Below are 23,124 nucleotides of genomic sequence, written 5' to 3' on the forward strand. Positions count from 1 at the left end.
ATGTTTTTTGTTCACGAATCACGAGCTGCGTTCGCCCTGGCGGGTGTAAATAAAAGTTTATTAAGTATAAAAGCAATTACTCGCAACGTGACATTTAATTTTACTTGAGTCACAGTTAATATTACGTTCTTTGTAGGCTTATTTGTTTATTGATAAACTTTATATTTATATAATTTATAAAAAAACATTTCGTAACAAAGTTTGAAACTAATAATCAATAAATTGTTAGTTTGTTAACTTTTATTTGTTATTAAGCATTTATAATGCGTTTAATTTTTTTCTGGCATCCATACTTGGTCTCGCAGTTTGACCTCAAGCCTGTTACTGCATTAATCTTGGCACCAATTTATAAACCCAAATTAAATATTTTGAAATTCAATCTTATATTGTGATATAATCAAAAAGTAAAAGCAATTTTTTATATGTTATTTAAATAAGCTAGTATTTTGGCTTTGTTGCGCAACACTTTCTGCGGCACTGGTCCGCTTGCTCAATGTGACGCTGTTTTTGCAATATCTTTTATTTCATTCTCAGAACCGGTCGGCCGTGTTGCTCGGGTGGACTGTCATGTGTTCGCACCTTTTCCTCGTAGCCACTTGGTCCAGATGACAGTCATACCGTTAAAAGATCGTTCTAGTCCGCTTTGATCAGTCTTTCGCCTAGCGTCGCTTAGCACGCCGGGTGTCCCTCGTCGGCGTGCGGGTTCGGGGCATGGTTGTTCCCCCTTATCACTCGCGCAAGTCGGTCGTGCAACCGGGATCGCTCGCCTTCGTGGCGTCCTCATAGTAATTTTGAGAATCTCCCGGCCCACTCACCACCGCGAACAATGCCCGGGTCACTGAGGCTCGCCGTCGTCTGTTCGAGCAACCAAAACCGAAGCATGGAAGCGCACGCTTTCCTGAGGTGTGTAGCCGCCACCCCGCTTGGTTGGTCTAATTGCTGCTCGCTAACCGGTTGCCCAGCCAGCCATGGTCTGCCAACTGGCTGTGAAACGTCGTTTTCTGCTTGAGGAAACCGCTTGGAGCATTAACAGAAGGAACCGCCGGGATGTGGTGGGGCCAATGAATAACGTCCAAGAAGCGATTTGAAACCTGCTTTTCCTCGGTTTGTGATTTAGGTTGAGCGGTTTCGCAGGGAACTTGCTAACGTGAATGACAATGTACGTGACGTAACACCATTACACGGTGCTTTGTAGTATCGAAAACATGGTTTCAGTTGGTTGTGAACAGCCTTTGTGGAGGAAACTGGGCGGCCTGAGTTCGAGTCATCCCAAGTGCAGGATGATGGTGTGTGCCGCGCTTATGCTCGCACCCCTGCTTCACTTTCGCAACTGAAAGCCGGACACCGTTAAAGCAGCGGATTTCTTTCATAAGCGAATCCTTGCGTCAGGAGCCCATCAGCAAACTAGGATCTGGTGTTGGGCTGAAGCGGCAGCACGCGTTATCGACGCTTGTGACTTGAGCGATGCGTGTCACACAGCCGCGTTGTCGGGTCCGCGGTATTTTAGACATATTGGTGTGTGTTGAGTTGCTTTATTCTGAGCCAGCCTCACAGTGGCAAAGCAAAAACGGGAAAAACGGTGCTGTTGGTGGGGCGTTGACTGCAGAGTACTGTCAGTCAGCTCTATAAGTGTGTAGACAATTGCACTTGGAACTGTAAGAGAGAGACTTTAATGAACTTGGAACTGTAAGACTTGCCTGGTAACTGCGACGGCCATTGGTGCCTTGGTTGTAATGCTGAAAAACAGGCTGCATGGGAATAGAGTTTGTATGAAGGAAGCAAAATTTCTCACACATACTACTGGGCACTTGTAGTGCCTTCTTGTCAGGGTACTTCGATGGTCTGGGACATCATGGGCTCCTACGCTTTGCTTCAGAGTGATTTAGGGCAGTACATCAGTCCAAGCTGTGATTTGTTAATGTGCAGAGGGCGCATAGTTCATTTGTTTAGTTCTACTACCTACCTACTGAATTTGTACTTAGGGCATGGCTTGAGTGTGGCCATTCGCCATTGGTGTGACTCATTCAGTGACTAAGTACAATTTCGAAAACCAAATGGAGCAAGTGCTAGGTGCAGTCTCATGGCTGTGGGACAAAGCGGTGTATGTTTTATTGGGGGCCATGCTTGCAGTAGCAGGAATTCCTCTGCGGGATGTCACATATTGTTGGTCATAACTCTGTACCAGTACGTCTTAAGTTATGGCAAGAATGGCGTAAGACACTTCAGCACTGCATTGTCAGTGCTGATTGACAGTTTGTGCAACATGTTTTCTCTGTAGCTCAAAGGATTATGACCTTAGAGTGCCAGGGCAGTAGTCTGATGCATTCCTGCCACTGTGTAGTCTGGTTTTGTGCTTGTTGAGGCTTTGTTACTGGAACATGGGACCACCTCAACTAGCTTTAGCCACATTTCATTTTAGCAGCAGGTGGAGAAGTTGGCATCCGTGATTAACTTGCTAACCTTGCATGATATCTATAAACCCCTGCTTCCCAGAAAGCTTGGCCAGATATCTAAACTCTGAAAAACTTATTTGCAGGGCATTATAGCACATGGCTCCCACTTTTCTGTGACTAAAGTTATTCTTCATATGCGCCCAGTCCACATGCTGACGTTCCAAACAGCTTTTAGCGGCCACTCATTACTAGTCGAGAAATGTGGGGGTAATCATCTTCCCTCACCGTGCTCATGATTTGAACTGCGTGCTATTCTGTGTGTTCATGCCCTCACAGATTTCCCTTATGGTGCAAGCACTAAGCAGGTGCTAGAAACTGCTTTTCATAGACAATTTCTGTATGTCAAGAAACTTTCCCTGCCACTGTGTAGCCTGTTTCCAAAAAGCTGTGAAACCGCTTCAAGTGCGCTCTGCTGCTTTTTGCGCACTCCAGGTGTGCGTACTGCTTAGCCAAGCAGAACATTACATCAAGGTTTTACATCAACGTTGACTTATGTCAACAAATACTGCTCTGCTCAAAGTTGTAGCACCCAGAGCTGGCAGTGAGCTAGTGGCCTGTGCAAGCCTTGTTCTCCCAATATCATATCAACATAGCGCAACTTGTGGCGCCATGGACATTGGGCTTGTGTCCTGCACTGCTTTTGCTTGTGAGCTAAAACGGGCCAACTTAAACTTCGAAGCACATGCAAGGGTTTCCAATGATGCAGTGAAAAGCTGTTGTGATCTGCAATTAGCATGCACTAGCAGTTGGGTATTCCCAAGATGAACTACTGGCAGGCCTTCTTTTTAGTGAACTTCTTTGATATCTGCGCATATGTATGCTTCAAACCCCATTATGACTAAAAAATCGCAACAGACGCAGGACAGAGGGAGAAGACAATGCAGGGCGGCACTTACAACTGAGTTGAGTTGTAAGTACCACCCTGTGTTCTCTTCTCCCACTGTCCTGCGTCTGTTGCGATTTTTTTGTCATGGCCTACAACTTTGCCCTGTCAAACCCCATGTTGAAAGTTACTGCAAAGCCAGCTATTTAATCTGCCTTGTGGCCCATCTGCTTAATAAATGCATTTGTTTGTGGCCATGTCCCCTTCTTGTGGAGGTGTGTAGGCTGCAAGTTAAAAAATGTTTGAGAAATTTAGTACATGCCATGGATGTGCATACTCTGCTGTACAAAACGATGGAAGTTGCTGTTCTCTACTTCTCCTTAGCACAATTTTTTAGTTTTTGGGAAGAAAACGTATTTTAGCACATGTTGGTGCATTTTAATATGTGTTGTACAACTTGCATTTCAACTTGTGGCCGTAACTACTCGTGTGGGCATGTCTTATTACACACGGCTTGTTTCAGATTTGGCACATATGTCTCCAAGCATTGTGAGCACTTGCTCCTCTCTGCGTGTCAAATTTTTCCACCATGTAGAAGTTGCTGTGCTGGACGTTGACTAGCCAGCTTCGCATAGTGGCACTACCCCTTGTCAAATTGTCCCTCACTGTGCTTTCCTCCTGGTGCAGTAAGAAGGGCTTCAAGGTGCGGTCGTTTGGATCGGGCGCCCAGGTGAAGCTGCCGGGCTCAGCACCAGACAAGCCCAATGTGTACGACTTTGGGGTCACATACGAGCAGATGTACCAGGACCTGATGGAGAAGGACAAGGCCCTGTATCCTTACTTGTGCTGGCCACACTCACAGGGATATACAGGGTGTTGCGGTTGAGTAGGTAGAACTAAGCCTTAAAGTGGTTCTGAAACGCCCTCCGGGGAGAGCACATTAACTCACTTAATCACTGCACTGCGTTGCCATGAAAACCAGAGCGAAATAATACTCTTCTACATGTAGCAGACGACCCACAATCACGCGCGAAAGTTGGCGAGCCCTTCCCGGCGACTTTTTCATGCTCGCACCCTCCTCCGTTCCCCGCATCTGCGTAGACAAGGTGAGAAGTGGCCATTGGTTAGATTCTTTCAGACGTCAGGCAGCTACCGTGGCCGCGGCCAATAAGCTGCTTATCTCCGGCGGTTCGCTAAGCTCCGCTTCCAGAGGGGGGTCGACAAAGGAGCGCCCACCTTCCAGCGTGCAAAAAGTGACGAGAGAGGAAAAGGCGCGAAGACGCTGAAATTCGAATTTTAACTACAGATAACTCAGCTTCTACAAAGCGCATTTAAAAAATCCTTGCTGGACACTATTTGTGAAGCGGCGTGCTTCAATATCTCAGGCATGCCGCAACTTCATTAAAGCCCTCTTCACAGCCCCTTTAAAAAAAAAAAAAAACAGCACTCTAAAGAAGACGCAACTAGCGTAGAGTTGTAGGGAGTCATCTTGATCCGGTTAGAATATTATTTTATTGAACCTATTTTTATAATGAACACAGATAAATTTGCTAGCATTCTTAATCTTACCTTTAGCAGAAAGTTTTTATGTAATATAAGCTAATAACTTTCAAGCTAGGCTTGTTGGTTATTTGCATGGTCTTACAACTTAGCACTATTCAAGAAACGTTGACAGGACTAAGGATAAAACAACACGTTGTGCGTCAGCGCCTTGTGTTTTTTGCCGTTTAATGCGGTCGACATTTCTTGAATGGCCATTTCGGAGGAGACCTTTCCACGTCTATTAAGTGTCCTGGGCAGCCCACTTTCTTGACGGTGTGCAACTGCAGATACACACAAAACGGCATTCTACACATGCTGGATCGGAACCGGCGGATAAAGCCGAACCCAGAGCGGTTCCAGAGCTGCTATGAAAAGTTCGACGTCATCTTCACAGTGGAGGAGCGGGTCTACGACCAAGTTGTTGAGGGTGAGTCGTGCCGGCAGCATTTTCTCTGGCTGTTTTCTTCCAAATGCAGTCGTTTTAATGCATTTTGTGGTGAGAGTCACACATGCTTTTGCTGCACTTGGGGCAGGTCCTCTCTCGGACATGCCCGTTATGATGACTTGTTTGTTTGTTGTTAGCAGGCATCTCAGTATTACAGATTCTAGTTCATATTATTGAGTGGGATGATACAGGTGTTTATTCACTGATATGGCATTATTCTTGGGGCACAATTTTTCTTCTCAGCCATAAAGTGTCCGAGGGAAAAGGTCAAGTCCGAAGGGAAGAGGTCATATACTGATGCAGGTATTGCTGCGAAAAGGGAAGCAAATGCCATGTTTCGTTTATTCTGAAATACCACTGTCATCGTCACTGTCACTGTTATACCACTGTCACATGAACACCTCTGATTGGGATCGAACTTTGTGCAGATCCTGCATTGCTACATGGCCATTGCAGTAGCTATGGAGCCTGATCGTGATCGACCGAAGCCGGCTCCGGAAATGCGATTGAGGGCTGCTATCCTCATGCTCAGGAAACAGTTGAATTCGAAATAAAAATGAAACATGCAGAAGGGAATTCAATGAAGGCTATAAACATGGCGTGATTTCCAACATTTTGTTCGCACCCTCAGTGCTGCCTACCTGAGCAGTAAACAGAGATGGTTTTCGTGTGCACCAACCAGTGATTTTGCTTGCGTTTGTGATGGAACTTCGTGTAGCTGCATAACAGGCATGGTATTTTTGATGAGAAGTTTTTCTGTTTGCTTTTCCTTCCTTGCAGACATGTTTATTTGCCACCATTTACACAACCACACAGGTATGCAGTGCCACCTGTCGTTTACGAGTTAGATTCTCTGTTCGGGATTGAGTTGGACCGTGTAGCAGCATTGCATGTGAAGCACGCTCAGAACTTCTGCCGGGATCGGACTTGAGTGAAAACAGAAATGCCCGTGTAACAGCAGTATTAGGTGGATAAGTTCATGCAGTTGCTAGGGGGCTCCAAAATTTTCTTATCACCCATGCAATAAGCGACTTAGGGGACAATTTCTGAAGGTGCGCTGGGATTTACAGATACAAATGTGCCGAATGGAAGGGTAAGCTACACTACCTATCCTGGAATGCGCACATTTCCAACATCATTTCATCGGCCAACAAAAAACTAGGTTTCCTCAAACGCCACATACACCATGCACCAAAACATTTGAAACTACTAGCATATAAGTCACTGATAAGACCTAAACTTGAATATGCATCCGCCATCTGGGATCCCCATCAAAAACTATCTGAAGGCTAACCTCAAACGCTTCAAAATCGCACTGTTGGATTCATTCATTCCGCATATTCATAGGACATCAGTGTATCGTCTTTGAAAGCTGAAATTAACTTGTCACTTCTTTCCCACTGCCGGCGCATTGCTAGCCTCTGCCTTTTTCACAAATTCTTCAACAGTTCATTGCACGAAGCACCCTACATCGTACGCCGCCTGCACATATCTCAGCGCGCTGGTCATCCGCTTCAAGTTGTCCGTCCACGCTCCCGTACTACTGTATTCTCGGCCTTGTTTGCCCGAGCAGCATCTGGCTGGAACGGCCTTCCCCACCAAGTCGCAGCCATTACCTGTCCATCAAGATTCCACCAAGAGTTAACGCAGCTCATGTTAGATTAGAACCTCATGTTATATCTGTAGTCCCACCCCTTATGTAATACCCCTGAATAGGGGTCTTTAAGGAAATAAACTCAACTAAACTAACTGCCGCACTCTCAGTGGATACTGAGCTGCGCCTTGAGGGAAGGAATGAAGGGGGTAGTGCAGGAGGTGGCCTGAATAGAGAACTTTGGATTAATGTTGATCGCCCGGGTTTCTTTATGATGTGTTTACTATTCTGACATCGCACAGTATGCGAATGTTCTTGCATTTCGCCTCCCAAGGAATATGGCTGCCACAGCCAAGCCATACGCTGAGGGCAGACTGCGTCTTTATTGCCATTCAGGTCGTCCATGCATTTGCTAGTGGGGCAACAGCTGACCTAGTTGAACGTCAGAAACATAAAGCAGCGCTTCATGGATATGTAGTTGCACACCACAAAAGCCTTGCCGAATGTGGTATGCCTCTCATTCTCACTTTCCACTCTAGGAGAGTGAAAAATTTGCAAGTTTTTTCATTAGTAAGGTTGTTAGTGTGAAAGGAATTTGAAAATAGGTTTTTTAATGTTTTTCTTAATAGAGATATGGGTACTGCGGGGAAAGTTATTGGCGCTTTGCTATGTACTTTATGGTATCAACAGTAAGATGTTTTATGTTTGTTTCTGGTAACGCAATCATTAGTGGTTCTACAGTAATAGAACTGTGTTTAGAGCATGGCTATTCTGCGATTTAATTAAGTGTTCTGAGCTGTTTATTCAGAACTTTGCTTTGAACACTGCATGCTTGTCATGTTTGGCAACACCGCACATTGTTCTACGTGCCCTGACCTGCTGATCTGCTGCAGTCTTTAACCTGTGTTGAAAAGGCGCCACTTTGATGTGAAGTTAGGTTAACACTCTCACTTCACAAATTGTTATTGCGAGCCATATGTAGATTCACGACATAGAAATAGTATCTTAAGTTTGAAAGCTCTGCGTCCAGTGAACTGAGGCTTTTGCAGATTATCTGTTCTCGAAAACCAGCGTGCCTCTTTAAACTTTGCTTTGTTCCTTTTGTCATTGCGCCGTATGCAGAGCTGTCCAGCCGACTGCCATGCGACAACACACCGGTGCACATCATCAACCTGGACATCCAGGACAACCACGAGGAGGCCACAATTGGGGCATTCCTCATCTGTGAGATGGCACAGATGGTGAGCATACATGACTTTTGTGCATGTGACAGTAAGGGAGAAAGTGCTTGCATCGAAATGACCACGCTGCACTTGCCCTGGCTGACAATCTCTGAGTGTGCTGCTTCATGCCTTATAGAGGCATGCATACTGCTGCCCGCATGCATAACATGTACGCTTGAGTGCATGGCTTGTGCTGTCATAAGTACCGCTGGGTGTTGGCTGCTTGATCTGAGACTATATTGCGCGATGTGTTTGCAGCGGTTGGTGATAGCGGGTGCCCTGCTGCCACCCCAGCATGGACTTAGACCCAGTGGCCAATGCCCAGTGGCACTAATATCTGTGGAAGCCATGCATTCAAGCATTCGTGTTAAATGTGTGGGCAGCAGCACATACAACAGAACCTTGTTGATAGGTGCCCCGTTTATATGATGAAAATTGTGAGCAATGAATGCGCCCCATATGGTTACACTGGTTTTCTTCCGCTTAACACATTCCCGGATAACACGGTTTTCCGATAAGTACATTCACAATTTCACCAAATTCTAATCATATGAGACATTTGGTGACCATCTGTAGGTCTGTTAAAGGGGCTGTAAAACACTTTCCAAGGAGAGTCATAAACTCGCTCAATGCAGCACATGCAGCATGCTTCCACATGCAGCAGAGAACCCACAATCGCGTGTGAAAGTTGGTGAGCCCTTTCCGGCGACAATTTCATGCTCGCGCTTTCCTCCATTGCATGCTGCTGCATAATTCTGTTCGAAGATGGCTATTGGTTCGATTCTCTCAGGCGTCACACAGCCGCCATGGCTGCGGCCAGTCAGCAGCGTTGCTTGGTGGGTCAGGAAGTTCCCCCCCACCCCCTGAGGAATTCCTGCAGTGGGGCCGGCGGAGGAGCGCTGACCTTTGAGCATGCAGAAAGTGATGAGAGAAGGATAGGCGCGAAGAGGCTGAAATTAAAATTTTGGCTACAGATAACTCGGAAAGGGAGGATTGTTGGGCCAGTTGGTTCATGATTCAAGACTGAAAATGGCGCGAAAAACACAAGCCAACAAAAACGAGAACTATACGAAGCTTTCGTCATCCACACGAGAGATGACAAGTGCTTGAGCGTGCCGTCTCTTCGCTTATCGAGAAAAGAGATAGCCTTTTTAGATATTGACCTGCAATAGTATCACTCTTATATCATGGTGTTCTTTTAGTTTTTATGTGTACTCCCTGCATTAATTGCACTCTCGCATGAAATACACTCAGTTGTAAGTTCGGTGCTGTGTGTGTGTTGCTTCTCTCTATCTTGTCTCGTTTCTCGCGCCGTTTTCAGTCTTGAGATAACTCAGCTTGTACAAGTGCATTAAAAAAGTTCTTGCTGGAAGATATTTGTGAAGCAGCATCCTTTAACATCCCAGGAGTACTGCATCTTTATTGAGAGCCCCTTTCAGAGCCCCTTTAACATAAGAAAGAATAGAGCCTGGGGCATACGGCATCAGCAGAAGCCCATCGACAGTCGGCAGCCAGGGCTGCTTTGCTGCAGTGCATAGGAAAATGGGGCAAAGCATCCAGAACTGAAGATATGCATGAATACAAGCCTGGGGACACGCAAACATCTGTAAATGACAGCAGTGACAACGAAGAAATCTTGGCTGCTTTCCTGTTGCTAGTCTGGATATGTTGCGGAGTTTCGTTCCTGCTAAGGACCATGCAAATGCGGATAGAAGCCTACAAGCTCCGAAAAGGATATCTTCAGCTATTGCGCTGACAAGCACTGACCATCCTTTATAGGAAGTGAAAGTGCCAATAGATGCCTTTGTACTTTTTTTTAGACATTTTTCAAAACCACAGTGGTTTTTGGATCCTAGGTTTTCCCGGATAATGTACTTTTCTCCCGAATTTTTTTACTAAACATATCAATGAGGTTCTGCTGTAGTTCTGTGCTTGTCTTAGCTTCAGCTCTGTTGAAAATGGGGTAAAATGTGCTGTAATTAGGCAGTATGCCGAATAGCTTCAGCTCTGTTGAAAATGGGGTAAAATTGGCATACTACTGCAATTACGCAGTATGCCAAATAGCTTCAGATCTGTTGAAAATGGGGTAAAATGTGCCGTAATTAGGCAGTATGACAAATAAGATTACAATTTTCTGCGGTTGCAGTTAATTACGAGCTGGAAGGAATATTTTGAAGATACTAAAAGTGATGCTTAAAAGAAAGAATCCCTTTTTTTTGTATTGTAACAGTTCACAGAAACAGTGGTGGCCTAACAAGGCTAAAACAGCGCACCTGCACAAGGACGAGGGAAGAAGAGACAAGACACAGTACTTTGTCTTGTCTCATCTTCCTTCATTGCTGTTTTATCCTTATTATGTCATACCAACTTGCGCACCAGTGTCCGTTGTTAGTGGTGGCTTGGTTAAACATTTTGTAGAATGTCTGCTGTTGGCTTGCACATATTTGCGAGATCACAGTAAAAAGAAATTGCAGCAAGGCTTTTTTAAACAAATTATCATTGCATTGCCCATGGAATGGAAACCAAAGGTTTGGCAACTTTGTGCCCGTTTTTGTTCTTGTGCATGCTGTATGTTTGCAGCTGTGAGCGGAGCATCTTATTTTAGTCACCAAACGAAGCATGAGTTAAATAGAACGTGTTCCTATTATGTGACCTTTTAGCCCTCAGTACAAAGTGCCAAGATACTTTATGGACCAAATGTTTGTTGATTGGGGATTTAGCTTGCAGTCTTAGTGCTGTATTCTTTTTTCCCAGATGCGGAGTTTTTTTTTTTTTTAAGGGGTAGCCAAGGCACGCAATTTCGCTTCCTTTCAACGAGCCGCCTTGTTTGACGTGGTAATGCTTTGGCCTATTCAGTGCCTTTGGTTAGAGCATGTCCCTATGTTTCTCGTCCTGTTCACAATTTGATCTCGCTGTGTAATACCACGTCGAGCCTATTCCTTCCTTCCTTAGAATCTTCAGCACTTTGAAAAGCTGTGCTAAATTTCCAGAGACTCTTTTGATGTCTGTATAATAAGATGTTTGACATTTATATTTGGCACAGCATTTCTTTTCATTGGAAAGTCGCTTGCGCCATGCCAAGTTAAATAGCGGCTGTGATTGTCATTGCAGCAACAAAGCGACTGGGCTGTATTTTATTTTGCATCGCACCATGTGAAACAACATTTGCAGGAATAGAATTTGTCCAACTGTTTAACGTAGTAGGTAAAAAATGTGTCATCCGGAAGCGTATTAACTGGAAGAAAAATAGTCTAACTCTATCGGACTTTTTTATTGTCTCTGATTTTGAATGTATAGGCTGGGAAATCATATCAACTATATTCCATCTCTTCCTGCTTGAGTTTCGTGGCACCTGGGAAGGTCATCATCATTATCAGCCTGGCTACACCCACTGCAGGGCAATGGCCTCTCCTGTGTCTCTCCAATGAACCCTGTCCTTTGCCAGCTGCAGCCACCATATTCCTGAAAACTCCTTACCTTACAAACACCTGTAAGGACCGCACCCGTGTATGGGCCGCACCCAATTTTTCCATGACCCATGCTGGAATAACCTTCGAAATGCACGTGCCGTGGCCTCCGCGATCAGCTCCGGCTCCGAGCAACGGCGCTTGATTGCGAAGGCGACACATGCGCACGGGAGCTTCAACGGATGGTGCCTGAAGCCGCGGCTCATCATCATCAGATTTCTCTTCCGCCGCGAGCTCCCGCTATCCATATCGGCATCAGTGTCACCAGCTCCAGCCTTTTGTTATGGTGGCTACTTTTGTGGGTGTCAAGGACACGTGAGTTGTGGTGGCGTCAGTCACGTGTTAGTTCACCGTGGTTGTGGCTCTTGCGTGCTTTTGTCGAGCGTTGCAGTTTTAGCATGATGGGCAAGCACCTTAACAGCTACACGGCTGGGAGTTTGCTGTCGAACACGGCAAGCACGTGGCGGGCAGGAAATTCAGCGTTGCCGAGAAGTGTGTCCGACGATGGTGCAACCAAAAGGATGCATTGAGGAACACAAGCTGCAAAAAGCGCGCTTTCCAAGGCAAGCCGTGCAAGTTTCCCGAACTTAAAGAAGAGCTGCTCTCCTGAGTGATGGAAGCGCGGAACAACGGCTACTCGTTGGCAGCGAACATGCTGCGCTCCATCTCGGAGTCGGAATACTCTGCGAGTAATGATTTTACATAGAATAAATGCCGCTCATTCCCTAATTGGTGTGTTTTTACTTCAAAAAATTTTTTACACACATCGTGTGTGTGGGCCGCACCCCAAAAATCTGCCCTCGAATCTGGAAAAAACATTGCGGCCCTTACATGCATTTATATGGTAATCTGATTTGCCCACCTAACTTTCTGCCGCCCCCTGCTACCCGTGCCTTCTTTTGAAATCCACTCTGTTACCCTTAAGAACCAGCGGTTATCTTGCCTTTGCATTACATGCCCTGCCCAAGCCCTTGTCGATGCCTGGGAAGGTCAATGCGCAGCAGAAGTTTGTCCCAGGCTTTGAGGCCGCACCCCATCATCCTTTTTGCAGATGAGCGACTCAGAGGACCTGGACAACGACATAGATGAGCTGATCCAGGAGTTTGAAGCCAAGGCACAAAGGCCCATACTGCACACGGTTCAGTTCTACTGACTTGCCACTGCTCCTGGGTGGCTGCCCTGGTCTAGCCTCATCACTGCTGGTTGGCTCCATGATTGACCTGCCATGCTGTCTGTGTGGCCATATTGTTGTGCGTGCGGCCAACTTGTGTGTGCTACCATCGAAGAGGGCATTGGCCGCATGCTGGCTTGCAGCATGGGGTTTCTCAGCTGTGAACTGGACAGTTGGAAGGAAAAATTAGGCAATGTCCAGAAAGAAGGAATGTGAGAGCTTGTATTGGTCAGTCTTTACTGGTCAAGGCTTGTTAGTCACTGAGGAGTGTGTGCGTATGTGTGTGTACTTCATGCGTGTGCTTTTTAAGATCCTCTGAGAACTGACTGTATCCTTGTTGTTCCCTTAGTACTGTAAGTATATGTGCTGTGTTGGAGGTAAATGACTCGCTCTTTGGGACACTGTGAAGATTTAAGAAGAACTTAGCCTCTCGCTCTGACCAACGCCTATCGCTCCCGTCTCAGTTCGTGTGACAAATCTGCTTGCAGCCTAAATCAGCATTTCACATGAAAAACCCACCCTGTGCTTCTGCCTAGGTCAGGGGTTCTCAAACTGTATGCCAAGACGCTGAGCGCCAATGCACGTACGTTTAGAACGCCGGCAAGGTGGCGTGGAAGTTGTATGGCGCACAAGGCGACGTGTGTTGCTTGTACTTGTGTGCATGCCAACTGGAAGGGTGGGCAGCACCGCTGAGTTAGCCGAGCCCAGCCAAGGCAAAAAAACGACAGAGAATGTTTACTACATTTGGATCTGGGCGAAATCACGGATTTGTGCAACATAGAAGATGACGGTGAGCAGGCAGTGCCGCGGGACGGAGCAGATGGAAGTTGGTGAGGACTATGCTCTCCAATACACAGCGTGAGAGCGTGGGGCAGTTTAACACGAGGTGTGTTGGCTGCGACAATAGCCTAGCGGTCTCGCTGAGCGGCCCTTAAAGGAAATCTGTTCGCGCAGCCGCGGGTTCAACTCCCGGTCATGGATATTGTAGCGATAGCTACATTACGGTAGCATTTCGAGCCTTCAGCGTGATGCAGAGCAGCTACCAGCGGCGTGACGGCGTGGCTGATCACGTGGTTGGTCACGTGACCAAGTTCCACTCAGCCAGCTGTAGCTATCGCTTCACTCCAGGTTTAGCCACCGCCAATTTTTGATTCAGTTTCTTTCTCTTTCATGGTTTGACCTGTAACTCAGTTGAATGTGAAAACTAGGCACATGGCGATCGAAGCACGAGGTTCGTAGTAACGCTTTCGCTTCAAAAAAGAAAGCGTGAGTGTCTCATTGGGCATTTTTCCAGGCAATTCGACGGCATCAGCAGCGCTGGGGCGGAGTTTTGCCGCTGGCGAACCTATTTACGCCGCAAAAGCAGTATCTATCGAAATTAGGGGGGGAGCCGCATCGTCGTGTGCGGCTGCGAAAGGTGAGAGTGTCTAGGCAACGAACTGCACACGGCTTTTATCCGGCTCGATTGCGCTGGTGGTTGCTTTGCTGGATGAACAATTGCGTGCATGCCGGAATCCGGAACTATCGAACCGTTTGCTGCTAGGTTTGCCGCTGGTCAGCTGGGCTGCACGTGAGGGCGCCATTTTATCGTCTGTTATTTCCATTTGCCTCTGACGGCTGGCTTTGTGGTTGTATTGTTGTGCGTTTATTGCTTTCAGCTGCGTACGTGTCATCATGCCATCTCGTAGAGAATTACATAACATAGGGCAGGGCGGGAGTGGCTATACGTCTGAGTCAACTTTTTTGTTGGCCAGCGAGTGGTGCGAGCTGGGAGGTTACATGTAGGTGGCAGTATACAGTATATATTGCGTGTTATGACCTTTGTAGAGATTTTAGGACATGTTCAGAAAATTTTAACAGAATTTGTGCACCCCTTTCTGGAAGCCCTAATTAAAGAAAAAAAGTGTGCAAATTATGAGTTTAAACACGATACTTGCAAAAGTGAATTAAAAAGCAAGAAAAAGCTTATGTGGTCGATTCACAAGCAACATCAACCAATTGTGACGCTTGTGATGACTGATTGTTTGAAGGGGTTCCTTGGCACATGTAGAAGGCTGTTGGGATTCCTTGGGGCAAAAAAGCTTGAGAACCCCTGACCTAGGTGCGCTGCTGCTGTTCGGATGACATCTTGAAGCTTAAGTTCTGAAAAACAGAGCTGCATGAATGCCCGCGAATCGAGTGGAATTTGTTGCTGAGATGAGTCACTCAGCGGCATGCAAACAGGGTGGTTTCACTTTGACATTTGATTTCTGTGCTCCTGCATTGGAACAAAAAAAATGATTGTGTTGGTGGCATTGTCTTTCTTTTGTGGCCCACGTTTTCTTTGTGTGAAGTGAAGAGGCGAGGTCACAGCAACATGTGTTCTTTCGTTTGTCAGCCGGTGCAGAGCTGTTATTAAAAATTGGTCCCCTGCTGCTTTGTGTGTTTGTATTGCTTTCTGTTGTCAGGCAACCTGAAGCATAGTTGCTGCTGATGCTGCTGCCGACAGAGGCCTCATTTTAAGGCATGATTTATAGTGGCCGCTGTTTCAGTGAAGGGGAGAAAAAAAATGTCCCCTTTGCTGCGCAGTGTCGATGCAGATTGAAGTACTGCAGGGGTTCAGATGATTTCTTAGACCAGAGGTTAGGCACATAAAATGCACTAATTTAGAACTGGAAGTGCACATACTCCATCAGTGCCTTGCTATACATGACACAATTCATTTGAATCGTTGGATCAACCGTCGTACCGATGTTTTACACGTAAAAGTACACCTTGTTTATGCTTGGCAAGATGGACATACAAGGCCTAAAGCTGACATCGCATGGGAACCACCATGTGGCACAGTAACAAGTCTTGGTAGGTAAAACAAGTGGGTGACGTCGGTTAGTATAAAAAACAGCAGTGAAAATGCCAATGAGCCTTGTCCTAGCTGTTATGTGCTTGTGCATATCCAAACGAGAGGCGTACTTACTGCCCCATGCAGCAATGTTCTGAGGTATCGCTGCTGGTTAGCCGGTCCTCCCACTGCTCCGTATTTGGCTCTTTGTTACCTCGGAAAGCTACATTGTGTATGCATTCCCATGTGATATGATACAGCGTGGGGGTTGCCCCGCACCACGGACATGTATCCCTATACTGCTCCAGATACATCTTGTGTAGGATGTGAAGGTTGTGGAAGGCTCCTGTTTGGAGCCCTCTCCAACATGTCGCTTCATATTGTGTTAGCAGAGGATGTGGCTGGGGATATCAAAGTCCAAAGAGACCTAGTGAGCCACGCATGCCGGATGGCCAGGGACAGTGGTGCCTTGAACTAGGGGCGCCAACCACGCTCAGCCTGGAAGACATCGGCAATCATCGGGCAAGCAGCAAGACTCCTTTATTAGAGCAATAAAGTTTATTCACTCACTCACTCTGAGGTATCGCTATTATTGAGGCCACAGGAGGGCTCGGTGTAAACTTGATTGTTTCTGGCATGTGCCAGAAACAATCAAGTTTCATCAAACAAGACAATATCGAAAAAAATTTGCACCCCTTCTCCCGCATTTTTTAGGGCCATTGCCCACCTTGGCCCCCTTCTGCTCATGCCTATGATACCATGACAACAGTAGAGTGCGAAGGAGCCTTCATGTAGTTATCCACTGGGAAGGAATTCTTGGGGTAATGTCAAGTCTAAATTAATATTTTAATGAAAAAGGTGAGTTTTGGAGCACTTCATTTGTTGTAATGGTGTGGTCTGGTGCAGTCTGTGTACTTCATAGATTTCTTTGATACTTTGATTTCATCATTAAACTTGGTGCTGCACTGGGAAAGCTTCATATAATGCGGGAGACAAAAGGATGTGAGGTTAGGTCAAGCATTGCAGGTGCATATATTTGAAAGTTGTTATGCAAGCTATGGCGCTAAATGTTTCCAAGTTTCTGGTTTACAAAGAATTATCTTACATGAATTTGACTTCCATTCCATGACTTCTTCATGCAGAAAGCACAATTATTTCGCTCATTCTCCTCAAATGTGGCGTATTTCATTAATACAGTATTGTACGTTTTTATCGTGAAGACTTTCAAAAGTTTCCCTGCCTCAACCGCTGGCTCATTTGCGATGAAACTGCACACAGAGCTTGCGTATTATGGTAACTTTTATATCGTAGCAAGTTTGACAACGGTACTTAGTTGAGCCGCGCATGATGCGAAAACGCAGTCGTCTGCGTAAAGATCGGCGAACCAAAACCCGCAGACGACGTTTTTTCACGGAATGGCGGCAGTGGCGCCATCTGTTCTTGGCAGTCGAAAGCGTCGCGACAAGGTCGCCGAGGCGTGCGTTTCGAGAAGCGCGGCCCTTTGAATATGCCGTTCCGGCCATTTCGTCTGCTTCAACTGAAACGCTTACAACATTTTCGGCTAATTGAGCGGAAAAAATAGAACAACTGATTTAACGAGGCTTTACCTTTCAAAGAATATTGTTTGCAACGGTCGGCTCGGCGGCCTTGTCGAGACGCTTTTCAGTGCCGAAAACATAAGGCGCCACTGCCGCCAATCAGCGAAAAAACGTCGTTTGCGGGCTTTGGTTCGCTGATCTCTACGTAGACGATTACGCTTACGCATCATGCACGGTTCAGCTAAGTAAGTACCGTTGTCAAGCTTGCTACGATACAAAAGTTACCATAATACGCAAGCTCTGTGTGCAGTTTCACCGCAAATGAGCCAGTGGTTGAGGCGGGGAAATTTTTGAGTCTTCACTATAAAAACGCACAATACTGTATGTATGTCGCAGCTCAGCATGTGTTGTGATCATTTTATAAGAAAACAATTAGCGTAATCGTGTTCCATCGAAAACCTATTTTTTTTTTTTTTTGCGTGACGCACGTTTAGTACTGAAACTCGCGATAAAATTAGCATAGTCCCTCAGATGGTACACTTCGGCTGCTTGAAGGAAAACAGTGTATAGAAAGACGTTGTGCATTGATTTTTTTTATACGCGATGCAATGGATCGTAATCAGAGATACCTGATCTTGATATTTAAGCGGATAACGAGAAAAAAAAAACTGCGGAAGGCATTACACGTCATTTAAATATCGCGCCTGGCAGAAACTTTTCGTTTTTATCGCATAGATGGCGCAACCTAGTGCAGTGGTTTATGGGAATCGTTACCAGTTTCTACTCGCTATGTTGTTTACTCTCTCTAGGCGTCAGCTGACCGTGGTGCCGTGTGCTACCGGCCTTGTTGCATTAATTCCGCGTCGGCATGCTATAGACGCCCCCAAAAGAGCGCCGACCGTCGTCCGCATCGGTTACGCTCGTCTCGTGTCCAGCCGCCGCCACTCGTCTACCGCCGCAACGATGCCGTCGAGCAGCGGAGTTAGCTTCACTCGTGGCCCGCACACCCACGGCGTACCCCGGGAGCTGCACGCGTTGAACCGCCGGCGACTGTGCGACAAGCTGCGCGGCGTCGGAGGCGATGCGGCGGGCTCGTTCGTGGTTCTCCAGGGCGGTGAGTCGACGACCGTCTACTGCTCGGACAGGGAGCCCGTGTTTCGCCAGGAGTCGTACTTCCACTGGGCGTTCGGCGTGGAGGAGCCCGACTACTTCGGCGCCGTCGACGTGGCCCAGGGTCACGCGTACCTGTTCATGCCGCGGCTGCCCTCCAGCTATGCCGTCTGGATGGGTCGCCTGCCGACGCCCGAAGACGTGTGCGCGCGCTACGGCGTCGACGAGGTCTTCTACGCCGACACGATGGCCGACAGCCTGCGGTCTAAGGGCGCTCGCACCCTTCTCACGCTACGCGGACGCAACAGCGACAGCGGCAAGGTGAGCACCGAGGCCAAGTTCCCCGGCATGGCAGAGGGCTTCAAGGTGGACGCCGGGCCGCTGTTCGAGGCCATGGCCGAGCTGCGCGTCTTCAAGACCCCGCTGGAGCTGGAGGTGCTGCGTTACGCTAACCGAGTGAGCAGCGAAGCGCACAAGGAGGTGATGCGCCGCGTCCGGCCGGGCATGTTCGAGTACCAGCTCGAGTCGCTGTTCCTGCACAAGTGCTACGGTGACGGGGGCGCCCGGCACGTGTCGTACACCTGCATCTGCTGTGCCGGCAACAACGGCGCCGTGCTCCACTACGGCCACGCCGGGGCCCCCAACGACTCGCCCATCGCGGACGGCGACATGTGCCTGTTCGACATGGGCTGCGAGTACTACTGCTACTCGTCGGACATAACCTGCTCGTTCCCGGCCAACGGCCGCTTCACGGCTGACCAGCGCGGCGTGTACGAGGCAGTTCTGTCGGGGAGCCGCGCCGTGCTGGACGCCATCAGGCCAGGAGTCTCCTGGGTGGACATGCACAAGCTCGCCGAGCGCCGCATGCTCGAAGGCCTGCGTTCCATGGGCCTGCTCAAGGGCGACGTAGACGCCATGATGGAGGCCCGGCTGGGCGCCACCTTCATGCCGCACGGTTTGGGCCACCTGATGGGGCTCGACGTGCACGACGTCGGCGGCTACCTGAGCGGGGACCCTCCGCGGCCCTCCGAGCCCGGGCTGCGCTCGCTGAGGACGGCGCGCACGCTGCATGCCGGCATGGTGCTCACGGTGGAGCCCGGATGCTACTTCATCGACACGCTGCTCGACGAGGCCCTGCGGTCGCCCAAGCTGGCCCCGTTCCTGGTGCCCGAGGTGCTCGAGCGCTTCCGCAGGTTCGGTGGCGTCCGCATCGAGGACGACGTGCTCATCACGGCCGACGGCCACGAAATGCTCACCCAGGTGCCCCGCACCGTCCAAGAGATCGAGGCCCTGATGGCGGAGGGCCGCTGCTGAGTGTCTCCACTCGCGCGCAGTTTACCCCCCCGCTGTATCTTCCGAAATATAAGTCGTACGAGAAGGCTGCTTGCCGTTCACTCTCGGCAACAGCTCCTCACTCCTGTGTAATAGTGGTCTGTTATGGGTCATGTTAACCGAGGTGCGTGGCTGGGGACGGTCGTGTCTGACTGGACTGTATGTCGCCCTCGCGCCTGCTGAAAGGCTGCCGGCGCGTCGCTGTTTCATATATATATATATATATATATATATATATATATATATATATATATATATATATATATATATATATATATATATATATAGCACACCTGTTTGTCACCCTCAGGTTTTGCCGAGGCGAGAGTCGTCTCAGCAGTTTCGCACTGGTAAACTTTTCGAATGCATGAATGGCCCCATACGTGGGCTCGTCTTGTAGTCGCGATAAAACTCATTAAAAGCTCTTCGTTGCTGCTTAATTGGACTGCCTCCGGACTACTTGCATGCGCTGGGTAATTCAGTGGCGCAATGTCTCCATCTATAATTACAGTGCTGCAACCATGTAGTTCTTGGACGAAAGTCTGCTGAAGTTCTGCGAATTGTGGGACTGAGGAAGCAACATGTACACGCCAAGATCCGAATTGGCTTAACGTGCTTTTGGTAACATGAGCGAACTCTCGCAGAATTGATAACAATGCGTAGCGGTGGTGGCAGGCAAGCAGATGGATCAAGACCTCAAGCAACTGGGCAGCGCCTCCTCTATAAATAGAGGATGCGCTGAACTGGGCGAATGTGGGCTCACTGAGTGAAAAAGCGTCTGAAATGGCGACGCTTAACGCTCGTCGGGACCGGAATGCCTGTGGCTGTGGGCCGCGCCGCAAACATGACAAAACGAGTTTTAGAGGTCGGTGGACGCCTTCGCGGACAGGTGCACTGCTCATCCTGCGCGATGCCGACAGTTCGCGTGAATTCGCAAAATAAATCGCCTCTTGTGGACTTCCGCTGTCATCCCCGTACATCGGACGGGATAAGGCAAGAACGCCAATAGAAAACATTTCCTAGGCTCCAATCGACATGCCAACCTATGCTCCCTCACTCTGTCTAAATGCGGTCACGCCCTTCGCTTCCCGAACCTCCGATGGTACTTACATTGGTTGCGTCCATTTTTATTTCGTCTGGCACCTCCCAGCTGCTGTAGTGGTGGAGGTTAGAGGATATTTTGATTCTACACGGGCACGTGCCGCTATAGGGGCGGGTTTATGAGGTGTGTGTGTGTGTGGGGGGGGGGGGGGGGGGACTCCCCATCCCCCCACCAAGCGAGAAATTTTGCATAGGAACACCATGCTGAACCCAATTTTTTTGCTGAAACATGCATACAAGACAGATAAAACGGGACCGCCTCTTCCAAGAGTGGCGCATATCGTAACTGCCGCGCCCGCCGGCGGGATTAGGATTAAAGTTAAGAGATAAGTTGGAGGTAGAAAGAAAGACACGGCGATACAGCGGACGAAGCTAGTGTCACACATGTGCAGGGTGTTTCACTCAAGATTTTAAGACAATTTTTAAAATAGGCTTTTTGAAATAGAAGAGCGCTTTTTCTCAGCAAACAATTCTCAGCGGCTAACTAGCAGGATTGTGAACTAATATTGAGTAGTTACCTTTTTTAACTATTGCCGTTAGGCTCCTTAATTATTGAGAGGCGTGTATCCCCCCGTAAGTAAGATCAATATCAATTTTTAGAATTTCGAAACCGCGATTACCGTCGGCGCTGTGTCGACAAATTTCGGCTATTTCGACGAGTTACGTGCACTGGAGAGGTTGCTTTGCCTGCAGGCTTCTCGAAAGCACAAGTATTTTGGCGCGATGTATAGCCAGAGTTTGTTGGGCTACAGCGCCGAGGCTAACCGCGTTTTCGAAATTCTGAAAGCTGACTTGGATATAACACGATGGGCCACACACCGCTCAATAATTAAGGAGCCTAACAGTCATATTTGAAAAGTTAACTATTCAATGTTAGTTCAGCAGTCTGCTAGTTAGCACATCTTAGCTGCATCCTGATGTACTACACCACAGACAAAAGTATGCCGAAAAAAGTGCTCTTCTAACTGAAAAAGCCTATTTTTAAAAATTGTGGAAAGCCTTAGGTGAAACACCCTGTATACGAAGAGAATATTGCACAAAGTGTGTAAAAACTACTCCCGTACGTATCAGCGCCTTATCAGAGTGGCAAGTTCCTGCTCCACAACTTCCGCTTCATGCGCCAAGATAGCGCGCTGCTGCTGCTTATTGTCACGCAGACAGCAGCCGCAGGCTCGAGCGCATCAAAAACACGTATCTGTACGATTCGTCACCACAGCGCTTGTTTTGCGTCTTCTGTTTGCGTTCGGGCCTGTGCAGCTGTAGTGGGAGGGAAAACCCGGTGACAACGGAAGATTTCCAGGAGCGTAGCAAGGCCCTGCTGATGCCTGAAATATCGAGCTGCATGTTGTACGTGAAAAGAGAAAAGGAACCGGGTAAATGCGGAAGAAAGAGGGTGAGGAGGTTGCAGGTAGGAAGGCTGGACTGCTTAGCTAAGCGGTACTGTCTGGCGTCTGCTCGGACTTATCGCCGACTTGGGGGCCGTCGCTTCGTTAAAGGGGCTGTGGAAGGGGGTCTCAACAAAGATGCTAAAGGACGCCGCTTCACAAATATCCTACAGCAAGAGCTTTTCAGATGCGTTTTGCGGAAGCTGAGTTATCTGGAGCGAAAATTTGAATTTCCGCGTCTTTGCGCCTTTCCCTGTCCTCTCGTCACATTTTGCACGCTGAAATGTCGGCGCTCCTCCGCCGGCCCCTCGCACTCGGCCCCACCGCCGGCTGCCGATGCGCGCGAACCAATTGTGCTCCTTCCTTTTCGTGTGTCAATCACTGCGTTCTTCACTCCGTATTTGCTGTACTGCGTCGTTACTGTGTGTGTGTGAGCGTGCCCGCTTTCGTGAGTGCCCGCTTTGCTTTGTTGTTTCTGCTGTTATTAGTAGTGTTGGAAAGAAGGCGCTCAGTGACCAAACGATCTTCGCGTTTTTAGCGCTCGTTGAGAGCTGCCAACCTATATGGAATATTCAACACGCTTACCACCTCAACATGACGCTAAGGGATGAATTGTGGCAAAAGATCGCCACGGAAATTGATGTGCGACATCCCGAGTCGGCCCCGTACACGGCCGGTACGTAATCTTTTTTTTTTTTTTTTACTGAAACTTTCTAGCTACGCGGGCTCTGGAACTTGCGCTTGCGATGCATATTTACTTTGTTACGACTCCCTACGCAGGATTCTTGAAGACGTTGTCTGGAATTAAGCGCCGGCCGTTTCGAAATGAACGTAGAAAATGGAGAGCGGCCGGGGCACCGACGTAGTTTGCGCTGGCAAGTGGCGGTATTACTCTTGCTATTTTCCAACCATGGCTTCGTCCAACATAACCGCTTTTTGGCCGCGAAGGCTACCTTCTGTGCAATATGTTCCTGTTGGAGGCGAGCAGTTCGTGAGCTGGCACATACCACGTGCCAAGAAAGCACTCCTGCCCTACGATTCCTCCCATTCTAAGACTGTAAAAAGAGCCATTGCTTCGCACTGCTTAGAATCTGCGCTTCGTAAGTCGTGTTCGCACGCAAT

The 23,124-nt window shown here is 48.0% G+C and overlaps 2 protein-coding genes across 2 annotated transcripts; both read left to right on the plus strand.

Moving 5' to 3' along the window:
* Nucleotides 1–448: 448 nt before the first annotated feature.
* On the plus strand, nucleotides 449–15,134 carry Ssu72 (Ssu72 CTD phosphatase). Its single transcript, XM_077655467.1, has 5 exons — nucleotides 449–903; nucleotides 3,964–4,107; nucleotides 5,106–5,245; nucleotides 7,980–8,098; nucleotides 12,599–15,134. The coding sequence occupies exons 1-5, from the start codon at nucleotides 827–829 to the stop codon at nucleotides 12,698–12,700; spliced, it is 582 nt and encodes a 193-aa protein (XP_077511593.1). The 5' UTR covers nucleotides 449–826; the 3' UTR covers nucleotides 12,701–15,134.
* A 2,776-nt stretch (nucleotides 15,135–17,910) lies between these two features.
* On the plus strand, nucleotides 17,911–19,609 carry Dip-C (dipeptidase C). The gene has a single exon (XM_077655466.1). The coding sequence runs from the start codon at nucleotides 18,038–18,040 to the stop codon at nucleotides 19,496–19,498; it is 1,461 nt and encodes a 486-aa protein (XP_077511592.1). The 5' UTR covers nucleotides 17,911–18,037; the 3' UTR covers nucleotides 19,499–19,609.
* Nucleotides 19,610–23,124: the final 3,515 nt, after the last annotated feature.

The sequence above is a fragment of the Amblyomma americanum genome, chromosome 2 (assembly GCF_052857255.1).
Source record: "Amblyomma americanum isolate KBUSLIRL-KWMA chromosome 2, ASM5285725v1, whole genome shotgun sequence".
NCBI classification, from domain to species: Eukaryota; Metazoa; Arthropoda; class Arachnida; order Ixodida; family Ixodidae; genus Amblyomma; species Amblyomma americanum.

Bases quoted from the DNA above. Each gene is read 5' to 3' on its own strand.
- Ssu72 (XM_077655467.1), top strand. From the start codon at position 827: ATGCCCGGGTCACTGAGGCTCGCCGTCGTCTGTTCGAGCAACCAAAAC. The intron at 4,108-5,105 runs GTATCCTTACTT...GTGCAACTGCAG, and splicing joins ATGGAGAAGGACAAGGCCCT to ATACACACAAAACGGCATTC. The intron at 8,099-12,598 runs GTGAGCATACAT...TCCTTTTTGCAG, and splicing joins TCTGTGAGATGGCACAGATG to ATGAGCGACTCAGAGGACCT.
- Dip-C (XM_077655466.1), top strand. From the start codon at position 18,038: ATGCCGTCGAGCAGCGGAGTTAGCTTCACTCGTGGCCCGCACACCCAC.